Here is a 25910-nt window from a genome sequence, read left to right on the forward strand (position 1 = left end):
ATGCAAATATTACAGAATTCAAAAATAATCCAAAACATGATCCCTAGGGTTTTGGGTAAGAGATACTCGAGCTGTGTGTGCGTGGTGCAGGGTATGTGTTTGGGGCAGGGAGTGGGTGTGTTCCTTCATGAAATTTAGAATGTGGGAAACATGAATCTGGCCTCTACAGATCTGGACTCCATTCTATCACTCTGGGGCCTTGGGCGACCTGTTCGCTGTCCTCAGCCCCCATTTCCTTATCTGGAAGATGAGGGCAACTCCCTTGCACCCACACAGGCCTGCCGGAGGGGTGAGAAACCACAGCAACTTCATTCAAGGCACCCACTGCCCATGCCCAGCCGTAGGTGCCGGGGCCCTACTTGGCCTTAGGAAGGCAGGGTCTTTATCTGGGAAGAGCTGGAACCATCCCCTCAGTCCAGAGTGCTTGCTGGCCGTGGACTTGGAGCCGGCCAGCAGCCCTTGACCCCTGGCACGTGGAGCTCCCCAGCAGGCAAGAGATGTTTCCTGTAGCCTCTGTCACAGATTACCACAAGTGTAGTAGCTTAAAATAACCCCAGCATTTATTTTAGTAACCCCTGGCAGTTCTGGAGTTAGAAGTGTATGATCGAGGTGTCACTCAGACTGCGTTTCTTTGGACACTTCAGTGGAGACTCTGTTATCTGTGCCTTTTTCAGTTTCTAAAGGCTGCCCACTGTCCTTGACCTGTGCCCTTCCTTGCAACACTCCGACCTCTCACTTCATCCTCACCTCTCCCATTAATCCCTCCGATCCTCCTTCTTCCCTCTTGTGTGATGACATCAGGCCCACATGATAATCCAGAATAATCTCCCCATTTTAGATGTACACTGGCATGTCCTCCCCTCCTGGGCATACCAGCTCAGCCAGGTTCCTGATCCTCAGCTGTCTATGTCTGTGAAACGGAGACCATATTAGCCAGCCAGGACAGCCACAACATGGAAGTCAGGCCCTGTGCACTGGTGCTTCCGCATTGTGTGAATGCACTCTGATGCTCCCACTGCGTGGGAATCACCTGCAGACACAGTTCTGAGCTATGTCCTTTTGTGGAGTAATGTGTGACTACTGCAGGCTGGGTGACTGGGTGGCTGAAACAACAGAAGCTTATTTTCTCCCACTTCCGGGAGCCAGGAATCCAAGTTCAATGTGTGGACCTCATTGGTTTCCTTGAGTTCTCTCTCCTTGGATTGTGGATGACCCTCTTCTCTGTGTGGTCACGTGGTCTCATACACATCAATATACCAATTTCTTCTCCCTTTTTTTGGAAGATTTATTTTATTTATCTGAAAGGCAGAATTATAGAGAGGAAGAGGCAGAGAGAGAGAGAGAGAGAGAGAGAGAGAGGTCTTCTATCTGCTGATTCACTCCTCAGATGGCTACAATGGCCGGAGCTGGGCCAATCTGAAGCCAGGAGCCAGGAGCTTCTTCGGGGTCTCCCACATGGGTGGAGGGGCCCAAGGACTTGGGTCATCTTCCACTGCTTTCCCAGTCCATAGCAGAGAGCTGGATTGGAAGTGGAGCAGCCTGGACTCAAACTGGTGTCCATATGGGATGGCCAGCACTGCAGGCGGTGGCTTTACCCCCTGTGCCACAATGCCAGCCCTGCTGTTATTGTTTTTAAAGGAAGTTATACAGCACTATCTGTCACCTCTTTCTTTATCTGCTATAAAATAGTTCACAGAATTATAAGAACAAATGTTTCCCGTGCCTCCCAGTTTCTTTCACATGCTCTGCTCAGCACTTCTTCTTAGAGGCATGTCCATCCCTAAACGCTGAAATGTCACCAGTCCAAGGGGGAGCATTTTCACTCTTTGGCTCTGGTCGTGGTGTGTATATGCTGTCGAAAGGGAAGCTGCCTATGTCTTGGAAACGCTTATTATCAAGGCATTTCCTGAGTCGACGTTTTCAGTTCCAGCACACCGACTTCAATTTTCACAGACCACTTTTGATATGGTTAGTTCATTCCCTCTAACTCCCATGAGCCAGAGTTTTATTGTCTGTAGAAAAACAGAAAAGAAAAAAAAAGTCTCATTTACAGATTCCAGTTGCCTAGCTGGCACCAGAAATTCTAGCAAGGAGTCTCTAAGCTTTTGAAAGATGAAACAAAGAACCTTGAAATATATAGACCTAAAGTAGCCATATAGTGTCCATCAAATGACAGCTCCAAAATGGTCCACGGTGGGTGTGCAGTCTAACAGTTAAGACACCTGCATCCCCATCAGAGTGCCTGGGTTGGATCCCAGGCTCCAACTCGTGACTCCAGGCTCCTGCAGACCCTGAAAGGCATGATGGTGGCTCAGATGCTTGGGTCCCTGCCACCTGCATGGGAGACCCAGGTTGAGTTCCTGGCTCCTGGCTATGGCTCCAACCCAGTCCTACTTGTTGCAGGATTTTTGAGAGTGAACCAGCAGATGGGAACTCTCTCCCCACCTGGGTCTCTTTCTCTCTCTGCACCTCAAATAAAAATTTGTTAATTAAAAAAAAGTTCACAGCAGCATTCATCATGATCCCCAATAGCATCTGATTATCCAGCAACAGATAACTGGATAAACAAAGGGATATTGCTTAACAATAAAAAGGAACAAATCATTGATACACATGGAACATAGATGAACTCAAAAATATGATGTGTGAAGGAAGCAGACACAAAAGTATGTATACGTAAGATTCCACTTATATGAAGTTCTAGAACAGTGCAAACAAATCTGGGATGGCACACACCAGGTCCGCAGTTGCCGGGGTACCTGCCTGGAAAGCACAGGGGCTCCCTTTTCTTGGTGACAGATGTATCTTGAATGGGTTGATGGCTACATGGGCACACAGCATTGTGCTTAAACTGGACATTTTATTGCTAATAAATTATACGTCAATTATTTAATTAGATTGTAATTTCCACACTTACTTATTTACTTGGTTTTGGTTTTTGTCATTTTGATAGGGTGTAGAGACAGAGAACTTCCATCACTGGTTGACTCCCCAAATGCCTAAAGCAGCCAGGGTGGGGTCAGGCTGAAGCTGGGAGCCAGGCACCCAATCAGATCTCCCAGACAGGTGGCAGGAACCCAATTACTTGAGCTGTCATTCACTGCCATCTCAGTGTCTACATCCACAGGAAGCTGGAGTGAAGAGACAGAGCCAGGAATCAAATTCAGAATCTGATGTGAGACACAGGCATCTCAACCAGCATCTTAACTACTAACCCAAAAGCCTATCTCCACATGTTTTATTTAAAATCCAGTTAATAAATAAAACATCGGGGCCGGTGTGTGCATATCACATGAGCTCTGGTTCGAGTCCCAACTGCTGCACTTCTGATCCAGATCTCTGATATCATGCTTGGGAAAGCAGCAGAAGATGGCCCATGTACTTGGAACCCTGCACCCACGTGGGAGACCCAGATGCAGTTCCAGGTTCCTGGCTTCAGCCTGACCCCAGTCCTGGTCTTTGTAGCCATTTGGGGTGTGAACCAGTGGATGGAAAATTTCTCTCTCTCTCTCTCTCTCTCTCTCTCTCTCTCCCTCTCCCTCTCCCTCTCCCTCTCCCTCTCCCTCTCTCTCCCTCTCTCTCCCTCCCTCCCTCCAACTCTGCCTTTCAAGTAAATAAATGCACCAAGGCAGAAGATCAATCTAACCAGTTTCGCCACGTGTATGACCTGGACAGTAGGCATTCGACTTCATTTTTCTGCTCTATGTAGACACAGCCTACTTCTGATTCATGGATGACTGTGCAGTGTATCCACCTGTGAGCAGAGGAACACCCTCTCCCTCTGACATGCCCCATGGTTAGTTCTCAGGAGGGACATTTATCTCCTGTATCTGCAAGCTCATGGAAATAACAGTCTTGATATACAAAGGATTTGAAATCATTGCCCAGAGGCCAAGAGGGCATAGCAAGAGTAATCTACATGGGTCAGCACTATGGTCCAGCAGGTTAAAGTCGCAGGCTATGAAGCCAGCATCCCATATGGGCACCAGCTCAAGACCCAGTTGCTCCACTTCCCATCCAGCTCTCTGCCAATGCACCCGGGAAATCAACAGAAGATGGCCCAAGTCCTTGGGTCCCTGAACCCATGTGGGAGGCCCAGAGAAAGCTCCTGGCTCCTGTCTTCAGCCTAGCCCAGCCCTAGCTGTTGTGGCCATTTGGAGAGTGAACCAGCAGATGGAGGATCTCTCTCCTCTCTCTGTCTCTCCCCCTCTCATTGTAACTCTGCCATTTGAGTAAATAAATAAATCTTTCAAAAAGAATCATCTAGAAACTTGAAGGACTTGACAGAGGCCAGAAATAAGACACAGTTGTACTGCAGCTCAGCCTGGAAATTCTCAGTCCAGGACCCACACGGGAAAGTTGATGTGCAGAGGAGGAACGTGGCTCCCAGAGCTACAAAGCACAGATAGAGGATGCAGTCTGAGTGGGCTGATGGAGAAGGAGTAATCATGGTGATCAGTTGTTAAAGGACTCTCTTTCTGCCCCTGATATCTATTGTGGTCTTAACTACAGCCTCAAACTTAGTGCTGTAAAACAACAACTGTTCAGTTCTGTTCCATGGACCTGTGGTCCAGGGATTTGGATGGAGCACAGCGGAGCTGGCTTCTCTCTGTTCCACCAAGCCTAGGGACTGCACTGGAATAGCTGCAAGTGGCTTCAGTGGCTGGGGCTGGCATCATCTGGAATGTTCTTCACTCTCTGGGCTGGCACTTGAGCTGAGGTGACGTTAAGGCTGGGCTCGGCTGGGCTGTGATCCAGAGCCCCAACATGTGCCATGTGGTGTGGGTGTCCTCACATCATGGTGGCCTCAGTGTGTCAGAATACTTTTCCCACAGCTCAGGGCTCTGAGGGGGGATGTTCTGGAAAATCAGGCAGATGCTGGGCGGCTTTTTCTGATCTATCTTTAGAAGCCACATGACACCATATTTATCGTACTTTATGAGCTAGAAGGTCACAGGACCACGTATTTTCAAGAGGAGGGGATTTAGACCTCCGATTCTGTGTGAGAGGAGTACCAAGGACTGTGACTGCACTTGAAAACCAGTGCACCGTGGAGTGCATGGATCAGGCACTGTCCCTGTCACCTGACCTGCTCCTTGCCCTGTGCAGACCTGGAAGAATGAGCCTCCGTGGAGGGAGGCTTGGGACTTCTGCTCTAGCAGTTTGTGACTCACGTATTTTTGGACTTTTGCAATGTCAGACTCAAGTATTTTATTTCTCCTTTACTTTGGCCTTGGGGTGCTGAGTGTGTGACTCTTACCGCATCCCCAGAAATTGGGCATACTGTCTACACCCCACATGCCTTCACAGAGCCAGCAGGCAGCCTTCCCTCTTGGAGGAATTTAATCAAGTAGGCCTAGGCTCACATAAAGGAAGGCGCTGCTAGCTGTCACAGAACTCACCTTGGTGCCTACTGTATGCATCAGCAGATGCCAGGACAACCAGGCGTTTGAGGATCCTTCCCAAAGGAAGGTTCATGGTGGATAAACAGGACAGCTGTCCACCAAGAACCAATGATAGTTCCAGTAATAGAAATGAGCTTCTCAAAAGTTTTAATTAGCATCTTCAGAGAATGTCATGAGGATATGGATGTCATGAAAATTTTGCTGCTTTTTTGAAAAGGAAAGAGTATTCAGTAACAAAGGGAATATTTTTAAAGTTTTCTCAGGTGACTCCCAAGATGTAAACAATCATGAACAGGGCTCACCTAGCAGAAGTGATATTATGTCGTAAGAGACATAAGGAAGAGTAATTGCAGGCAACATTCAGAAGGGAAAAAAAAGTGATGGAAAATGTGATGGAAGAATTAATAGAGATGAAAGGAGCTCCAATATGAACTGTAGCTGGAGTTCCAGGAAAAGAGTGTGCCAGAATTTGAGGAGAGGAAGTCAGCAAATCTAAAAGGGTAGGAAATTTCCTTTAAGCAGAAGGAAAACCTGAGTCTAGATGTCTAGATATCGAAAGAATTGCCACAGCACTAGCTAGGGGGAACACAAATAAAGCCGTATCTAGAAACACCTACATGGGCCAGTACTGTGGTATAGTGGGTAAAGCCGCCGCCTGCACTACCAGCCTCCCATATGGGCACTGGTTCAAGTCCCAGCTGCTCCACTTCCGATCCAGCTCTCTGCTTTGGCCTGGGAAAGAAGCACAAGATGGTCTAAGTCCTTGGGCCCCTGCACCCACATGGGAGACCCGGAAGAAGCTCCTGGCTCCTGGCTTCAGACTGGCATAGCTCCAGCCATTGCGGCCAATTGGGGAGTGAACCAGCAGATGGAAGACTCTCTCTCTCTCTCTCTCTCTCTCTCTCTCTCTCTCTCTCTCCCTCTCTGCCTCTCCTTGTCTCAATGTGTAACTCTGATTTTCAAATAAATAAATAAATCTGTTAAAAAAAAAAAGAAAAGAAAGAAACATCTACGTGAAACTTCAGAACATCTAGGCCAAACAGGAAGATCTTGACATTTTCAGAGATAAAGGAGATCATGAGAGAGAATGGAGTTAGGAGCCGGCGTTGTGGGACAGCAGGTGAAGCTGCTGCCAGTGACAGAGGCATCCTGTACGAGTGCTGGTTAGAAGCCCCCACTGCTCCATCTCCTATCTAGCTCCCTGTTAATGTGCCTGGGAAAACAGCAGAAGGTGGCCCATGTGCTAAGGGCCCTGCCACCCTTAGGCCCTTTGGGGAGTGAACCAGCAGATGGTAGATCTCTCTGTGTCTCTGTCTCTCCCTCTCTCTGCCTTTCAAATAAATAAATAAACTTTTTTAAAGAGAGAGAGAGAGAACAGAGTTGGGCTAATTTCAGAATTTATTGGTGACACTGAGTGCTAGAAGCCAATGGAATTGGACTTAGGAAGAAAAATGAATTTAGACCAACAGTTCTGTGTTTAAGTACTAAAAATCCAAGGGGAGAGAAAATAAAAGTCGTTTCCAGCAAACAAATTTTCAGAATTTTGCTTCTCACCTAACCTTTCTGAGGAAGCTACATGAGAAGGTGCTCCAGCAGAATGAGGGTAAAAGCTGAAAAGGAAGCTGGCAAGATTAGTGTGGAAATCCAATGAAGAGGAATCTCAGCCATCCAAGAAAACAGATTTAGAAAGAAATTGGTCCAAGTACAAGAAGACAGGGAGTTCTACAGCCTCCAAGAACAGAATTGCAGGCCAAACAAACAAAAAAAGTGTCTTCACACATTGGTAAATGGTAAAGAAGGCATATGTTGCATTTCCCAACAAGAAGAGAAATGTACTACCTTTCAACTCCAAGACAAATAAGTCTGTGCAAGAAAGGTACTAAGAATATATAATGCAAATTAACATGTAGAATAGCTTTTCTTTAATCATGATGCCTCAAATAATAGATTCTGTTTTATCTTAACATAAGAATATGCTTTTGAATAGCAAGTGGCATTGAACCCATAGGAAAAATGTTACCATCATAGCATACTGCATAGCTGTGCAATGAACAGTAGCCACATGCTAATAGTAATAATACCACTGCTGTTTATTGTTTTCACATATTTAGAGTCAACTCTTGAGTAAAACATAGATAGTTGGATGATGGCAATTGACTAGAATATGAATGTTTATAATGTTGACAACACAGAAGGGAATAGTTTAAAACAGAAGGCGAGGTGGGAGGTGGCTAGAAGACAGAGATGTGAACATCCTTGTTCTAACTACTGTGGAATCAAGAGGTTCCAGAAAGCTAGTGGAATGTGAATTAGAGAGGCACAGACCATAACCCAGGAAGACAACAGCCCCAGGCCAGAATCCCAAGTGTCAAAGTCCTGACATGTCAAACTCTCTGAAGTCTAAAGCCCCAGAACTTGGCAGTTTTGAAAGATGAAACTCTTGAATATCGAAATCCTGCTGCCATATCTTCTTGTAATGGGGGTGGGGGTCTTTCTGTTCTTTCTTTGTCCACTATCTTAAATTGTCAGCTTTGTTTCTGACAATTGCTATGCGAATGCATTTCAGCTTCACATCATCTCCAGTCCTGGAGGTGCACATGGCGCTAAGACTTTGAGCGAATTCTGAAGCATTGTGTGCACTTTTTGCAAGTGACTTTTTACAAGTACATTATTGGAACGTTTAAGTGCATATAAAGTCATTGAAATGTCCACCAGTAGGTGAAGAGATACCCGTTGTGTTCGCCTGCATTTGCGAAAGATAAAATCTCTCAAGCTTTCCATTCTTTGTGTAGCCCTCACCCTTTTTGCTGTCTCCTAACAGACTTGGGCTGCCTGTCTCAGAATCTCAGACAAGTTCAGTTATAAAGCTGGGAGTTGGCCGGCGCCGCGGCTCACTAGGCTAATCCTCCACCTGCGGCGCTGGTATTCCGGGTTCTAGTCCCAGTTGGGGCGCCGGTTCTGTCCTGGTTGCTCCTCTTTCAGTCCAGCTCTCTGCTGTGGTCCGGGAAGGCAGTGGAGGATGGCCCAAGTACTTGGGCCCTGCACCCGCATGGGAGACCAGGAGGAGGCACCTGGCTCCTGGCTTCGGATCGGTGCAGCACACCGGCCGTAGCAGCCATTTTTGGGATGAACCAATGGAAGGAAGACCTTTCTCTCTGTCTCTCTGTCACTGTCTAACTCTGCCTGTCAAAAATAAATAAATAAAAATAAATAAATAAAGCTGGGAGCACACGACTGCCAGCCTCAGTGACATGTGTTTTTACATTTCACTTGTTGACCTGTCTCTGTATTCACTCATAACTGTGACACTCCAGTGACTGTCATTAGTCTGGGTGAGTGTTTATGCCTGCAAACAGGTGTGTGTCATAGCTGCCTGTTTCACTGTGGGAAATGGCTTCTCGGCTGCTCTGCCGTGTTTTTATGTCTCTCAAATAAATCCCCTTCTAAAAACGTAAATGAATGTACTTTAAAGATCTTCTGGTTTTTTTTTTCTTCCAGAATTAATATTTTCAGGATTTTGATCTCTTGGGATTCAGGATTGTGTCATAATGTGATTGTGTCTTTTGGGATTATAAAGCAAACCCTTGCCCTAATAATGATAACAGTAACTGTAGAATATTAGGGATGTAAGAGGATATAGGGAGTAGTATAAATCAGCTAAATCATTTTTCATAGTGGGAGGCAGAAGATCATACCTAAAATGGATAAATCTGGAAAGATTTACTCTAATCTTTTTATTTGTATTATATAAATAAGAACTAAAAGACTCCAAAATACAAATACTGCTGGCAGGTAGAAGAAGTGGGGTGGGGGCATTATTTTTCCAGGTAGACCCGCCCTTGAGGACTGTTTCATTTTTTTAACGTGCCAGTGTAGGGGAGGAGGGGGAGGAGAAGCAACAAAAGCTGTCATCCATTCTGTGGGCTCAGCCTCGGGCCAGGCAGTGTGGGAAGCCGACTGTCTGGGTCTGCATTTGGTCCGCAGAAGCACCCGAAGGGCTGTGCTGTGATTGTTCTCATTTTGCAGATGGGTAAAACAGAGATAGGAGGTGGCCACACGACCCCTAACTGTTGGAGCTGGGATTTGAACTCAGGGACTCTGGCTCTGGTGCTTGTGTTTTCCCATTCTGCCCTAGTGCCCTCATCATCTGGGCACAAGTGTGCCATTTCCTCATCTTTCCTAACAAAGATCTCATAGAAAGGGCTAGATACACAAGGGAAATTCCGTGGAAATGGAATCCACTGACAAGTTTATGTTGGCATCAAAAAATTTTTAAATTCATGCTTGTTTTTGCATGATGTGCATTTTCCACAAAGTTTTTGGACACTCTTCATGGAGGTAAAAGCAAATTATTTGAGGTTATTTTGGCAATTCCTCAAATACTGGAAGCAGAAATGTTAAGAGTGGTTATCTCAGGTGAGTGACATGATGAGAGGTGAAAGAAATGCAAGAATGTTTCTACTTTAGTTTTATACCAGTTACACTGCTTGATTTTGTTAAGCCATCATTATCAATACTATTATTATTTTTAATTCTTCTGTATTTGTTTTCCTTTTATTTGTATTTTTAAAGATTTATTTATATATTTGAAAGAGTTAGAGAGAGAGAGAGAGAGAGAAGTCTTCCATCTGCTGGTTCACTCCCCAATTGGCCTCAACAGCCAGAGCTACACCCATCCGAAGCCAGGAGCCAGGAGCTTCTTCCGGGTCTCCCACGTGGGTACAGGGGCCCAAGGACTTGGGCCATCTTCTACTGCTTTCCCAGGCCATAGCAAAGAGCTGGATCAGAAAAGGAGCAGCCAGGACTCGAACCAGTGCCCATATGGGATGCCGGCACTTCAGGCCAGGGCGTTAACTCACTGTGCCACAGCACCGGCCCCTGTTTTCCTTTTATTTGAAAGGCAGAAAGAGAGACAGAGGTCTTTGATCCACTGATTTACTCTCAAATGCCCACAACAGCCAGGGCTGGGCCACACCACAGCCAGGAATTCCATCTGGGTCTCCCATGTGAGTGGCATGGCCCCAAGTCCTTGAGCCATCACCTGCTGCCTCCCAGGGTGCACACTAGCAAGAAGCTGTATTGGAAGTGGAGCCCAGACTCAAACCAGACTCTGATTAGGGTACAGTCATCCTAAGTGGCGTCTTAACCGCCATGCCAATATCTACAACATCAGTATTGATTGTTCAAATAAAAACATTTTAAAGTTGATAGTGTACAAAATATAAAAATTCCAGTGAACTTTTAAATTAAAAAAAAGTAATTTATGAGAATCAATTGGAGGCAGTTAGTGTAAGTGTTCATGACTTTACACAACTGAAGGCTCCCCTTAGGAAGTACAATTTGACTTGAAATGCTTAGTTCATTTCAGTGTTCTTACCAAGCCTTCTATCCAGTCTCAAAGCTCCTGGTGATGGTTAGGCTTACCAGCCTTATGCTAAAGGTGAAAGCGAATCTGTGTCTTGGAGGCCAGGCCATAGCAAGCCACACAGCATCAGCCTATTCCCTTGGGACACTTGCACCTGCAGCCTGGAGCCCCTTTGTAAGCTATCTGCCTGCCCGGAGGTTGAGTGGTAGCTCCATGAAGGAGTGTTGGGTCGGTTCAGCCCCTGGACCCAGCAGAGAACCTAGAGGACAGCCACCAAGTGACAGCCTTGCAGATGATCCCAGCTCCATGGTGAAACCCAGCAACACCCCTTCCCAACTAGCTTTAAAGTGGCAGTGCCCTCAAATTGTTGCTCCCAATTTCAAAAGGATATTACAGCAGGTCTACTTTATAAGCAGAGTGATGGAGTGCCACATTGCTAGTGTGTGGGCACAGACATTCTAGCAAATACACTCAATGACCTCTCCAAATCTCCTGCACAGGGGTGGGGTTCCCTTCTTTGGCACTGTGTGGGCCTGGAGCGCCCCGGGAAGTTCCTCACTTCAAGTATCTGGGCAGTAGTCAGCCTAGCAGGGCATAGTGCAATGGGGCAGTGGTGTCACCCCTGATCTATGTTAGAATCACCTGCCAGAGCTTTCCAAAACCCTGGTGATCAGGGTTCAGCTGCAAACAAATCTCTGGAGGCCAAGTAAGTATCTCAGATGTGCAGATAGTCCCATGTGCAACCAACGGTGAGAGCCAGGCCTCCCTGGGAGTGCACGATCCAGAAGGGCCGGGCTAGGCCTGTGAATCAGTGGTCATCCAGCACACCCAGGTCATTCTTAGAATGCGATCCATTGGTTAATCTATGGCAAGGGGCTAAGCAAGTGGACTCTGCAGTAATTCAGACGTGGTTCAAAATGCAGCTATATCTTTCATACTGTGCAGTTCATGAAGCCTTAGTTTACTTATCTGTCAGATGGGAATGTTAAAAACATTGCAAGCAAATAGAAGGCATGTAAAGTGCTTGACACAATGGTTGACACCTAAGACCCAAGTTTTCTATGATGGCAGCTGTAGGGAAGGCACCGGCCGCAGGCTATGGCTGTCAGAAAACAACCTGAAACAGGGTCCCTGGAGGCCCCAAATTGTCCAGTGAGGCCTTTGCTTTCCTTGAGAGACGACAGAGGTGCTGCAGTGAAAGCCGCTGTTTGCAAATGTTCTTTACTACTGATGTGTCTGGGCCCCACCTTCCTGACGCTGCAGAACAAGGATCTTCTGGTGTGTGTCTATGTGGATCCTTGCACACCGCCAGGGCCGGGTGTGGCAGGTGTGATGGTGCCTGCTGAACACATGTGAAAGAAAGGTTCTCGCATTCAGTTTGCCCTGACTCCAGGATTGATTCACGAGCGTCCCCTGCTGTCCCCATCCAAGTCACAGACTTAAAATAGATCTTTTTAAATTACTTTTCAAAAAGGTCCCTGTGGGCCAGATGAGCCGTATAACACAGCAGCCAGTGACAGCTGCAGTATGAAAAATCTCGAAGACAGGAGCATGACCAACATCCACACCTGATGGGGACAGGTGCTTCCCATGCAACCGAGAGCTTCCATGGAACTCCCCAAGGGCTTGGGTTGCAGGCTGGCCACCCACATTTTCTTTGAACATGTGCTCCATCTTCGGCCAGATTAGCTCCTGCTCTTGCAGATGTCCCATTAGTGGCCAGATGATAGATAGAAAAATCCTAATTTCAGCAGTACACATTCGATGCTCCTCCTTCTTTGTCTGTTGATGAAAGCAGAGAATCTTGGGTCTTTCCAGGTGTGAAACATAGACTTGGAAATCCATAACCAAGGTTGTGAACTGAAAAGGACCAGCCTCTCCCATTTCTCTGGCTCTTTTGCTTTCAGCATTCTGATTTTCAGGGTGGTGAGAGGGAGGGCATCACTGCTGAGTCTCTAGCACCATGGACAACGCCAGCTTCTGCGTTCCATTGAGAATCTAGACCCCGAATGCTGCTGTCACAATGTGCGTCGCTGTAGGCAGGGTCTCACTTCCAGGACCTTCAGCTCTAGTACTGGACATGGTCTCAGCCGTCTGAGGTCAGATCTCACGTGCTAGGTATTGGTTTCCTCTGTGGTCAGCACATGACATGCAGAGAAGGCCCACACCAGTTTGGAGATGGCATGTCCATCAGATTGCTGAAGCGAATCCTTGGGCTTGAGATCGCACTTGTAGGCTTTGGAGGAATGATTTGACCTCTCTATTTATCTGGCTCCTTGGCTTGAATCTCTTTATATTGTGCCTTTGCAGTGGAGGGAGCTGTCGGGGGGCAGGAGTTCTCTGATGTGGTCTAGACATTGTACAAAGGGATGATTTCTGGAATCTTCCGCAAGGCTGGTGCTTGAGGTAGGTGCAGAGAGAAACCCAATACAGGAAGCGCTTCTCATGGGCAGCTCTGAAGGGCCTGTGTTTTCTTGATTGTAATTCCAGGTCCTTGCCCCACAGAGATAAGGATTCGGTACAGAGGCATATAAAGAACAGGATTGATGTATAACAGGGAGGGAATAAACATACATTCACGTGTGAACGTTGGCCACCCCACACAGAGAAATACCCATCATGAGTGGGCCAGAGGGTTGCCCACAAAACACAGAAAAAGAGAATGGACCCTCTAAGCATGGTCTGTGGCAAAAAGAGACCTCTCACTCCATTCTCAGCCTCCTGTGTGAGGTAGGGGGTCGTACTTTAATAGGATAAATAAGTGAGATGGGGTCTTTTGATCGAGTAAAATCCTCTGGGACTTTTATGACAGCTCCATGTGGAATTTAAATTCCCTGTGGCCATCATGGTGACTCCCCCTTCCTGGTCCCGGATGAGACCCAGGTGCATCCTGGGAAGGTACGCGTGCCAAGCCAACAGTTAAAGAGGTAAACATGACATTGCAGGGCTGCAAGAATTCCAGCTCCCCTAAACCTGGCCACCTCATTGTACCACCTACCCTGCTCTCTGGCTCACTGCTGTCTCGGGGCCACATCACCAGGCTCTTCCTCAGCCTTTATAATTTCATCCCACTGTGTGATGATGTGTGATGTGACGGGCATGCAATGCACCCAGGGCATCTTGTTAAGATGCAAACTCTGATACTGCAGGTTCTGAGAGTTATGTTTCTTACATGTCCCCAGGCAAGGGTGATAATGCTCTCGCAGACCATGCCTGGGGAGAGAGCAGGAAGCACACTCAGCTGTGGGGGAAGCACTGGCTCAGTGCTCTGCAGTGTGGCTCCAGTCTGAGAAAGGACAGGGAATGCTGTGAGCCACTTCCATTCTTCCTGCAAAACTATAAAGGTAGCCAAGTTGCTCTGTGTGATAATGGATGAAGCAAAGTGCACATAATTGAAATCTCCAGATAGCCCCAAGAGCATGTTTGCCTTTCGTTTCCACCTCCTCCACCCGAGTTCTTATCAGCATGCCCTGAATGGACAGAACACCATGTTGCCTCTGTTCCCTGGCCTAGTGGAGAGACAATTCAGTGACCAAGTGCTCAGAAGGACTAGAAACCTTGGAGCTTCTATCTCAAAAAAAAAAAAAAAAACTCAAACATTGAATAGCGGTTGCTGAACCTGTATGAGCAAAAAATGTTCTATTTTTACTAACCACTTACCTTTAGTGTTTCATCTCATGATACCTGAGGCAAAACCCATAGTGATGTCAGCAGTGCCTATGATGTCAGCTGCAATAGAAATATAGGGTGCTTTGTTTTGTTTGTTTTAATACAGAGTTAGAGAGAGAGAGAGAGAGAGAGAGAGAGAGAGAGAGAGATTTTCAATCCTCTGACTCACTCTCCAAATGGCCACAACGGCCAGGGCTGTACCAGGCTGAAACCAGGAGCCTAGAAGTCCATCTGGGTCTCCCATGTGGATGGCAGGGGCTGAAGCACCTGGTCCATCTTCTGCTGCTTTTCCCAGGCCATTAGCAGGGAGCTGGATTAGAAGTGGCACAGCTGGGACTCAAATCCGTGCTCATATGGGATGCTAGCAATGTAGGTGGTGGCTTAAACCACTGTGCCACAACGGTAGTCCCAATATAAGATGTTTTCATGCAGTATCACAGCGGATACCTGAGCTCCCTCTCCTCGGTCATCACTAGTTTGGAATCACTAACTCCTCTGTAATAATTGAACTGGACAACAGGTCCATAATTTTCTTCCCCAAAGCAGAGCTGACTCCCCATGAATTCAGACATGTGTGAGAACACTCTGAATGTCCAAATTTTGAAGCCCTAGTGAGCAGTAGCCCCAACTTGGCATGAAGGTGATGGCAGGTAATACCATGGGTGCCTGGGAAGGCACTTCTGAGTCCCGTGGGGTTTCCAGGTCCTGAGGAGCGGCTGTGGCTATGGTTCACCCAATCAGTGAGAAGCATTCAAAAGGTCATTCTATGTTTGCCCTGGCCCAAGGTGGCCTCGTTTCTATTTCAACAGGGCTCCAGTAGCAGCTCGTTTACTTGTCGTTTGTTTTCATCCCACAAAAGTAGAACTCAAAATGAGCCTTCTTCGAAAAGATATTACATTAAAAACATGAATTCAATTTATGGTCCCTGTTGTGACGATTCGTAAATAGAAGGTTCGTTATTGTTTTTGCAGAAGTGTGCATTGTTTTAATTTATTCGAGATACAGAGAGAGGAGCTCCTACCCACTGGTTCACTCCCCAGTGGGCCACAGAGCTAAGTGTCCCACATGGGTGGTGGGAACCCCATCACTTGAGCCATCACTGGTGCCTCCAGGGTCTGCACTAGCAGGAAGCTGGGGTCAGCAGGGGAACTGGGCAGCAAGCCAAGTGCTCAGGTGAGGGTCATGGTGTCTTAACCCCTAAGCTATCTTTCTTACATGACCCAATTTTCACTCTGCACTTTGGACAGAGAATTTCTGGAAAGCTGAAGTCATTTGTACTTGAGTGATTTTTCCCAGCATGGAGTTTTTATTCTAAAAGTATACTTGAATGACAGAACAGATGGCAGCCCCAAGACCTCCCTGTGGGGAGACCAAGCCCACGTCGCACCCTTGCCCATCTGAGCTTTGGTGCCCCTTGTTGCCCCCAGGTTGTTTCAGATGCACCCCAAAGCCCCATCCCAGCTCCAAACCATGTGGCTGTTTTCCCTGAGATGACAAATGGCTGCCAAGCTTGGAACACAACCCACGTTATGATTTTTCAAATCCCTCTTCTGTGAGATTTGTGTGAAATAACGACATTTCTCTCAGACGTTAGCAATTTTGTGTTGTAAAACTATTACAGTGTTTTGTCTGCTTCAGTAGTTTTTATTTTAAAACAAGAAGAAAGTACTCTAAAATTGAGGGTATTTGTGCCATTTAAAACGTTCCTGCCATGGTAAATTCTGCTCTTCATCAAGAATTGTCATAAATATTATTTTACATAATGCACATACCAACAGTATGTATGTCCATATATCCCATGCATATACTGTCATATAATAAGTCATCCACATGGATTTAAAATACAGATCAATGTGCAGAAAATCTCTCATTCTTTCCTAAACAATTACTTTTAACCTCCTAAAAAGAGCCAAAGAGCAAAGAATGTGTTTTCCTCTGCTCTGAAAGTGTGATTTGTTTTTCCTAATTTTTTGCATGACTCCACTCTGCAACTAAATGGAATTATAAGAAGGGAGCCAATGCTGCACATGCAACAGGGGATGTGTGAAAAGCACGCCAGAAATAGAAATCGAAATATCAAGGTGAAATTCCAGCTGGGAGGGATTCCTAGAGCTACACAGGAAACGTAGAGCCCTGGGCAGGCAGAATTTATGGCGGAGTTTGCTGGCGCATGGCCTTTTGAAACCTGTACCCTCTGTGTTATTGATCGTTGGGGTCAGGGGCAGAATTACTCTCTGTTGCTTTCTTCCCAGGTCCCTATTCTGGTCTCTGGACCAGAGGAGCCTGTCTTTCTTGCTTGCAGTCATTTTGCAAAGAGCTGCAGAAGACAAGCTGTCTTCTCATAGACCAGCTCTGGGCTGGGTGACACCTGCCAGTGGAGGCAGAGATGCTAACGTGTGCCCCTCTGCCAGGAAATACCATCGGGGCTGAGTCAGATGTCTCAGTCTCTGCCTAGAGACAAGCAGTCCTTCGCTGAGAACCAGAGTTCCCATAGGATCAGTGGTGTATTCACGTTCCTGGAGAGTGGAGCATTCAATCCCCAAACAATGTGCTGTGTGGTGTTTTACTTCTAGAAGCAAACAGCTTAAAGGACAAGTAGCTTCATCCTGCATTCAGCTGACTCCCTCCTAGTGTGTATCTGTACCTAACTATATCCATACCACAGCTTTATCCATATCTATAATCCACCTGGGAACTCCTTCCTTATTTGATTGCTGGAGCTGCAGCTCTTTTAAATCATTTTTTAAAAAGATATATTTATTTATTTGAAAGTCAGAGTTACACAGAGAGAGGAGAGGCAGAGAGAGAGAAAGAGGTCTTCCATCAGATGGTTCACTTCCCAATTGGCCGCAATGGCCGGAGCTGCACCAGTCCAAAGCCAGGAGCCAGGAGCTTCCTCCAGGTCTCCAACGTGGGTACAGGGGCCCAAGGACTTGGGCCATCTTCTACTGCTTTCCCAGGCCATAGCAGAGAGCTGGATTGGAAGTGGAGCAGCCGGGTCTCGAACCGGTGCCCACATGGGATATTGGCACTTCAGGCCAGGGCGTTAACCCACTATGCCACAGCGCTGGCCCCTGGAGCTGCAGCTCTTTGAGGAAGTTTAGTATGTAACTTTAGCTGTGGCCACTGCTCTTTTGTCTTTCACCTTTCAACTATCCCCTTCCTTGGCTATGATCTTTCAGACACCTGCCCCAATGGCTCAAATAATGGAGAAAAGAAACCCCCTTGGGAGGCAGTCACAGACCACTGTCTGTTTTTGGTCCTAGCCTCAGGAAGGCCCTGTAACAGAGTTTGGGGGGGACGAGGATTTGAGCCAGGCTTCCTGAGTTCAAATCCCAGCTCTTCCCCGAGGCTCACTGTGGGCTCTTAGTCCAGGCTCTCCACTTTGCCGGGCCTGAATTGCTCTCAAAGGAGAACAAAGCTTAACCCTGTTAGGTTGCTGTGAGGACTCAACACGATAACCTTTCTAATGCCCCTTATTTGCAGAGAATGTAGATGAAGATTTGCTATTGTGGCCAGCAGTGGTGTCAGAGTGGCAAGGTAGAAGTGGACATGAGTTCCCAATCACCGTTTCATTATAAATCGCACAAAGTTACCAATGGTTTGGAAGTATGCCTTTCTTTAATTCCTTCTAGAGTGTGGAAAGAAAGTATTCTCTGCCCTGACTCATTCTTATATGTGCTCTAGCTTATCACTTTTATTTTTTTAAAAAATTAGTTGTGCTAAGGCTGACATTTTGACAGCCCAGACATTGGAAACTATTCTGTTTGTACAAAAAGAGAAGATATCAGTATCTATCCAAGCTTGGCATCTACACCGAGTGAAAGGTGTATGTCTTACTGTGGTAAATCTAAGTGAATCATTTGCACTGTACTTCCGTGTTTTACATTTTTATTGAAGTTAGAAATATATCAGAACTTGGGGCCGGCGCTGTGTTGTAATAGGTTAAGCCTCCACATGCAGCACCAGCATCCCATATGGGTGCTGGTTCGAGTCCCAGCTGCTTCACTTCCAACCCAGCTCCCTGCTAATGGCCTGGGAAAGCTGTAGAAGATGGCCCAAGTCCTTGGGCTTCTGGCCCATGTAGGAGACCCAGAGGAAGCTCCTGGCTCCTGGCTTCAGATCAGCTCAGCTCTGACCATTGCAGCCATCTGGGGAGTGAACCATCAGATGGAAGACTTGTGTGTGTGTGTGTGTCTGTCTGTCTGTCTCTGTAACTCTGCCTCAAGTAAATAAATAAATCTTTAAAAAAAAGAATTCAAAGATGCAACCAGTTCTAGATGCTTTAATATGAAAAACAGTCACCTTCCAGTCCCACTGGCACCAATTTCTCACTCTTCTGAGGCAACAACTATCCACTAATTTGACCGTTCCTGAGATTTGTTCCCTATATGTAAATAACATGCCTGGGGGTTAAGCCACCACCTTCGATGCCAGCCTCCTATATGGGTGCCTGTTTGAGTCTTGGATGCTATACTTTTGATCCAGCTCCTGCTAGATGTTTCAGTAACAACCATTGTGCATTGACCTCACCGAGTGGGAGAGGAATGTTTAGATTTCTCTTAGCCACTCGAGAGGGGCCCCAGCCTTTTCCCAAAGAGTCACAAGTTGGCTAGACAACACTTAGTTTATTTAGACTATGTGGCACTCGTCATGGCTAAACCATTGACACATACTGACTCATCTTCTTAGGGGCACAATCCTGTTTCCCCTGTGGTCTATACTTGTCTTTTCATGTTGTTGTTTGTTTAGTTTTCTATATGCTGTCCTCATACCTCTCCTCTTTATGTTTACAATTTTCAGGTATTACATCAACTTTCTCCTATTGGAATATTCCTCTGGAGAGTTCTGACCTGCTCCAGTCTAGCCAGATTACCCTCTAAGCCTGCTGCAGATGTTTCATTTTGGACTGTCTTTTCACCTTCCTTTTAGAATATCCCTTCACCGTCATTCTGGAAATTTCCTTTAATTATTATAGATTCAGACTGTTAGCTAGTATAGTTTATTGCAACCTAATTGTATGGAACAAATGGTTTACTCCTTTATTTTAATGGAGTACATCCTCCGGTGGCTTTTTCAGAAAGGCTGTGTATGTTGTCTATATTCCCACTAAACTGGGGTCTTTCTGCTTTTTACTTTTTGAACTTCTTATTCAGCAAGTGGAGAGAGGGAAGGAGGAAGGGATTATCACTATGTTCTTAGAATCGTATCTGCAAAGCACATTGAATCTGTGAAAACGTGATTAAAAATTCTTAAAAAGCTATATAATATGTAAAATTTTTGAAACTAAACTTTTATTTTGGGCTGGCACCATGGCTCACTTGGTTAATCCTCCAGCTGCGGCGCCAGCATCCCATATGGGCACCAGGTTCTAGTCTCGGCTGCTCCTCTTCCAGGCCAGCTCTCTGCTGTGGCCCGGGAGGGCAGTGGAGGATGGCCCAAGTGCTTGGGCCCTTGCACCCGCATGGGAGACTGGGAGGAAGCACCCGGCTCCTGTCTTCACATCAGCATAGCTCCAGCTGTAGCAGCCATTTGGGGGGTGAACCAATGGAAGGAAGACCTTTCTCTCTGTCTCTCTCACTAACTCTATCTGTCAAATAAAAAATAATAATATATAAACTTTTATTTTTATTAATTTCTCACTAAATAACTTGTTTGGACATAGAAATCTGGTTTAAGCCATTTTTCTTCTAACTTTGAAAGGTATTACCCCTTCTCTTCTAGCTTCCAGTATCTTTTTGGGAAATAAAGTGTCATTCTGGTTTTGAACCTTTGTATATGAAGCTGTTTAACCACTCAGGTGCTTTTTTTTTTTTAAGATTGATTTAGTTATTTGAAAGGCAGAGTTACAGAGAGGCAGAGACAGAGAAAGAGGTCTTCCATCCACTGGTTCACTCCCCAGATGGCCACAACAGCCAGAGCTTTGCCAATCCGAAGCCAGGAGCCAGAAGCTTCTTCCAGGTTTTCCACACAGGTGCAGGGTCCCAAGGACTTGGGCCATCTTCTACTGCTTTCCCAGGCCGTAGCAGGGAGCTAGATCAGAAGAAGAGTAGCTGGGACTGGAACCAGTGCCCAAATGGGATGCCGGCACTGCAGGCAGTGGTCTTACCCACTACACCACAGCACCAGCCCCTCACTCAGGTAGTTTTAGGATCTTCTTATTGTGGAAGTTTGCAGATATGTGTCTTGTGTGCATCTTCTTGTGTCCGTTGCATCAGACACTCAGAGAGCCCTTTGACTCTGCAAAAACTGCTGAAGTCCTGAACCTCTGATTTGATGATTTCCTCCACTCTGCTCTCTCTGTTTCTGGAATGTCTGTTCCTCAATGCTGGGTCTGTTGTTTGTCTTAAGGTGAGGGATGAACATAACTGAGCTACTGGTAATGGCGCAGAAGGATCAGAGATTAAATTCTTAACCAGACTTCTAAAACTGGTCCCGCCATCAGGCCATCTTTACCCCACTTCTAGAACTTCCCCCACTGCCAACTGGGTGACCAGTTCTCCTTCTGCTCGCCAACTTGCAAAATGAGGTTGCTGCGGGCAGCTCTTCCGCTGCTTTCTGCTTTGTGGTTTCCTATCATCTTTCTTAATTCCTTTACTATGATCTACTGTGTGTTACAGGAAAGAGGAGAGCTCATGACATCTGTTCCTCTGCCGTGGTTCATTAAGAACCCAAGTGATCTGTTAAAGAAATTCTGAATTGATATGTGCCACCTGTTTTCAGTCCATCTTCCTGATTATAAAAAATTGAACACATAGTCAAGACTGAAGGGAGATGAACAGCTGGGCCCAGTTTAAGGTAGCCCATACATGGTGACTGATAGTCACGGGTTCTCAGAGTCCACAGCACAAGGACACGGTGATATAAGGATGAAGAATACTTTCTGTTTGTCCCCGAGTGATTTTTGCAGTATAATCTGTCTGTGACTTAGACCTGCGAACACCAAACCTTATAAGGCAAAAAAAATCAGCAACAGCCTTGCATGGAACCAGGGGAAGCATGTGTTAACGGAAGGAGACTCTGGCCTCATTATTCATTTATGGTTCTATTTAAGTCATGGCTTCAAGGTTATTCGAATCCACAAAGTCTTCTCTGGTTTGACTTTGCCTGATTTGTCTTTGTCGATGGCACAGCAGGTGGGGAACGGATGGGCACAGAAGACAGCCGAGCTCCAGCCCTGGGCACCTGGTGTCTTCGGTGTAATGTGTGCCTGCCGCTGGGTGCTCAGAGTGCAGGCCCTTGCTGTGTCCTTGTTCACGTACTTGGCTGAGGGCATAGGTGCCACGTAGTGTCCTGTGTCCTCAGGGGTGGCTGATGCTCACCTAGGGTGTGATGATCCAGGATCCCCCACACACCCAACTGTGAACCCAGAAAGCCCAAATAAGCAGGCCTCAGAAAGAAACTCTAAAGGACTAGGCAGGGAGGAACAACCTCCCTCCAGGACAAGGGTCTCACCCTGGCGGCCACAACTTCCTGCCCATCCCCAGCTCCTCTGCCCAGCCCCAGCCTGGCCTCCTTCTCCTGTGGGCCACGGCTTCCTTGGCCTCAGCCTGGCCTCAGCAGAACCAGCCCCTCCCAACTGATAAAAGGACACATTGGCCAGATCAGTATGTAAACCAGCCTTCAAAAAAATGCTGATTAGACCAGGGCCAGTGAGGACAGTGAGGCCAGATGCATGGCAGACTTAGGGGAGGGGGCCGGAGGAAGCTGTGCAAGGGAGATGTCCACAGCTCTGAAGGGTAGCAGCTGCCCCTTGGGGCTGCTCACTGCCCATGGGGAGTGCAGGCTACAACAGATGTTGGAGTCACCAGGGAAAGCACCGGTGGAGTTTGCATCTCCCATCCTTGCCACCAGGCCCGTTCCTGGGAGACAAGAGATGCCTCTGGCGGGACTTGCCACCAAGTGTCCCCAGGCCTGCAGGCAGCCTTCTCTGTCTCCTTAGCCAAGGTCAGACCCCAGTCACAGGCAGTGGCCGGTGCTCCCCGCTCCCTGGCTCCCTCTCTGTTTTCCATCACCAGCCATTTCCCAAAAACCAAATACTGGCAGGTTTCATCCCATCTTGGTGTCTGACATTTGGAGGATGGAGACACACTCCTCAAGATCTTCAATACATTTCTGTTGATTGGCAGGTGGATTGAACCACCTGGATGGGAGCTATAAGCCTGAATCTGAGTTTCTGGGGGTGGCGCTGGCAGGAGCCACGCCATCTCTTTGGCATTGACTGATTTCCTGTTCCTTGTTGTCTCTGTCTCCTTGCCCCATAGGTCGTGGCTCTTTCCTCCTGGTGCCTGCTGAGAGACTCCATCTACTACACGCTGTCTGTGGTCGCGCTCATCGTGGTGAGTTGCTCTTACCATTTCCGCCCCCTTGCTATACTTCTCAGCACCAAGAGGGGGCGCAACGGGTGGCTCCTCTGCATGCAGCTTGCTCCAGGGCAGCGCTGGTGGCCAAGGAGTGAGTGCAAGTCCATGCGTGGATGCAGCCTTCTCGAATCACCCCAGAACCCAGCCTCACTGGTGGTTGGGTGCCCAGAACAAGCGTTTGGGATTGGGTTATGTGGGTACCTGAGCGTCCCCTTTGTTCCTCTGTAATCCTCCTCACTGGTCCTTCTCATGCCCCCCATGCCTCTGCTGTGGCTCCCCTCACCCGTCCCCAGCTTTGGAACTCTTCTTTTTAAAGATGTATTTATTTATTTGAAAGTCAGAATTACACAGAGAGAAAAGGAGAGGCAGGGAGGGAGGGAGGGAGGGAGGGAGAGAGAGAGAGAGGGAGGGAGGGAGAGGGAGGGAGGTCTTCCATCCACTGGTTCACTCCCCAACTGGCCGCAATGGCTGGAGCTGAGCCGATCCAAAGCCAGGAGCTAGGAGCTTCTTCTGGCTCTCGCACGTGGGTGCAGGGGCCCAAAGACTTGGGCCATCTTCTACTGCTTTCCCAGGCCACAGCAGAGAGCTGAATTGGAAGTGGAGCATCCTGGATCAAACCGGTGCCCATATGGGATGCTGGCACTGCAGGCAATGGCCTTGCCTTCCACAGCTTTTTGACTTCTCTCCTTCTCACCCTGTACGTTCCCAGGATGCTCACTTGGTCCCACAACACCTGTTGCTGTGACTGCCTTTGTGTCTGGGTTCCTAGTAGTGGCATCTCCCTGAGGTCCTCTCCTGGACATCTTTATGGCCCAGACCCAATGTGTCTCCAACTAAACTCATCATGTGTCTCCTGACATGGCAGGCTCCCATTGACCTCCCAGCCACCAACCTAGACATGATACTAAGTCAGCCCTTCCCCCACCCCTGTTCTGCTCACTCAGCTCAGTGGTCCTGTGGATTTCCATCTTAGAATGGTCTCAGGCCGGCGCCGCGGCTCAATAGGCTAATCCTCCACCTAGCGGCGCCGGCACACTGGGTTCTAGTCCCGGTCGGGGCGCCAGATTCTGTCCCAGTTGCCCCCCTTCCAGGCCAGCTCTCTGCTGTGGCCCGGGAGTGCAGTGGAGGATGGCCCAAGTCCTTGGGCCCTGCACCCCATGGGAGACCAGGAGAAGCACCTGGCTCCTGCCTTCGGATCAGCGCAGTGCGCCGGCCACAGCGCGCTGGCTGCGGCGGCCATTAGAGGGTGAACCAACGGCAAAAAAAAGGAAGACCTTTCTCTCTCTCTCACTGTCCACTCTGCCTGTCAAAAAAAAAGAACTGTCTCCCCAGTGTGTCTCTCCCTAGCTCACTTTGCGAGGGTTTCTGCAGTGCTGGCTTAAACAGATGCAGCAGGTGCGGCAAGTGCAGCAGCACCCACTCCCCTCCCCTTCTGCCCAGTCGGTCCTCACAGCCATCAAGTCTCCACTAGGGACGACTGTGAATGCCGTGCCCGCATGGAGCTGTGATCAGCAGCCCTGTTTCACCTGCCGGCGGGGGGAAGCCCAGCCCCTTTAACTCACCAGGATGAGCCATTTGGGAAGAGAGGATGGCAAATGAAGGAACCTGGGAATGGGAGTTGGGCCATCTGACTCCTGATGCTGTTCCTCTGGGAAGGTTAATTTCACGTGCCCACTCACCCACAAGAAGGGATGCCTGATAGCAGGTGGATCGTCTGGAGAGTGTTACCATAAGATGGCATTTTATTGGTGGATGGGGAAAAGGTGCTGGCTCCCACCACTGTGGGTGGGCATCGTCCAATCCATTGAGGGCCCACATATAAGAAAAAAAAATATCCAGGAAGGTGGATTTGCTCTTCCTGCTTGCACCTGGCCATCCGTCTTCTCCTGACCTTGCATATAAGGGCGTTTGGATCTTGGGACTCTGGACGTGGACTTGGCCTGGGACTTGCACCCTTGGCTTTCTGGTGCTCAAGCCTTTGGCCTGGCCGAGAACTGTACCACCGGCTGTTGCAGATGATACGTCGAAAGATTCTGTCAGCCCCTGTAATGACGTGAACCAGCTCCAGGGACTTTGGAGAAACGAATCCCTCTGGACCTCAATTTTCTTACCTACAAACTGGGAACAGAGCCACTAAAGGGTCTGCTCACCTGTTCCACAGAGCACTTTCCTGGAGATGATCTGACCATGGCTCTCCATGGCCATGAGATAAACGTGATGTCTAATGTGAGACATCAGCTTGTACCTCCAGGACCAGCAGTTCCTGATGTTGGAAATTTCGGGTTTACAAATCATCCCAAGGTTCTCTAGGAGGTCAGTGTGGACCCCAAATTTGAGTTGTATGTGCTCTTCACCTTGTCCCCTAGAGCCCCAAAATTAAAACAGGAAGGGGACTGGACCACCACTCGCCTCTCTCTTCAGGAGCCATTAATAGCTTGGAAGGCTGAGACCTGAACTTGAACTTGAGACCTCCTTGAACTTGTAAACTCCTGCTCAGGACACACATGAAATCCAGGTTCTCCTGCCTGGTTATGACCTGAGCAGAGTTCTGATCACCTGAAACCTCCCTGCTCTTTTCTGAACCTCAGCCCAGATTTCTGGAACTCTCTCTCTTGCTGCTATGTGCTGTGTGAACCCCTGCTGTTTGTGAACATTCTGCCCACACAAGATTTTGAAAATGACTGTGTTTGAGAATCAGGGGTAGGGGACAGGCCAAATGACCACCACTGTCTGCTATGCTGACTTCCAGAAAGCGATTCTGTGCTTGGGCAGACAAGGTGATGACACAGGACAGGGCAGGCCAAGCTCTCCCGGGAATGGGCTCAGCCGTGCCCACTCCCCTCAGCAGCGTTGCCAGTGTGGGTTTCTGGATCTATTTCAGCGCAGACACCTCCTGGACCATGTGTGAGATGACTTGTCTTCTGCCCTTCCATTTGTCTGGCCATGTCCGAGATAAAATGACTGCAGTAGTTGCCGCTGAGGTACGAAGAGGGAAAGAGAGGTCTCCCAGGTGGCACACCACCCGAGCCTGGACCTTTGGGGTGTGTATGTCAATCAGAGAGCTGGGTGGACTCAACATGCAAGTGCCCCTGGCAGCTCTGAATTTCC

General features: G+C 47.8%; 1 protein-coding gene across 3 annotated transcripts in view; it reads left to right on the forward strand.

The window, feature by feature from the left end:
- Window positions 1-25910, forward strand: part of SLC24A3 (solute carrier family 24 member 3) — a 524378-nt gene that overhangs the window by 441019 nt on the left and 57449 nt on the right. For all 3 annotated transcript variants that reach the window (XM_051845347.2, XM_070052127.1, XM_002710947.5), the window contains exon 7: window positions 22704-22778. In XM_051845347.2, coding sequence (XP_051701307.1) covers window positions 22704-22778 — 75 coding nt within the window. The remainder of the gene's footprint in view (window positions 1-22703; window positions 22779-25910) is intronic.

The sequence above is a fragment of the Oryctolagus cuniculus genome, chromosome 11 (genome assembly GCF_964237555.1).
Source record: "Oryctolagus cuniculus chromosome 11, mOryCun1.1, whole genome shotgun sequence".
In the NCBI taxonomy this organism is placed as follows: domain Eukaryota; kingdom Metazoa; phylum Chordata; class Mammalia; order Lagomorpha; family Leporidae; genus Oryctolagus; species Oryctolagus cuniculus.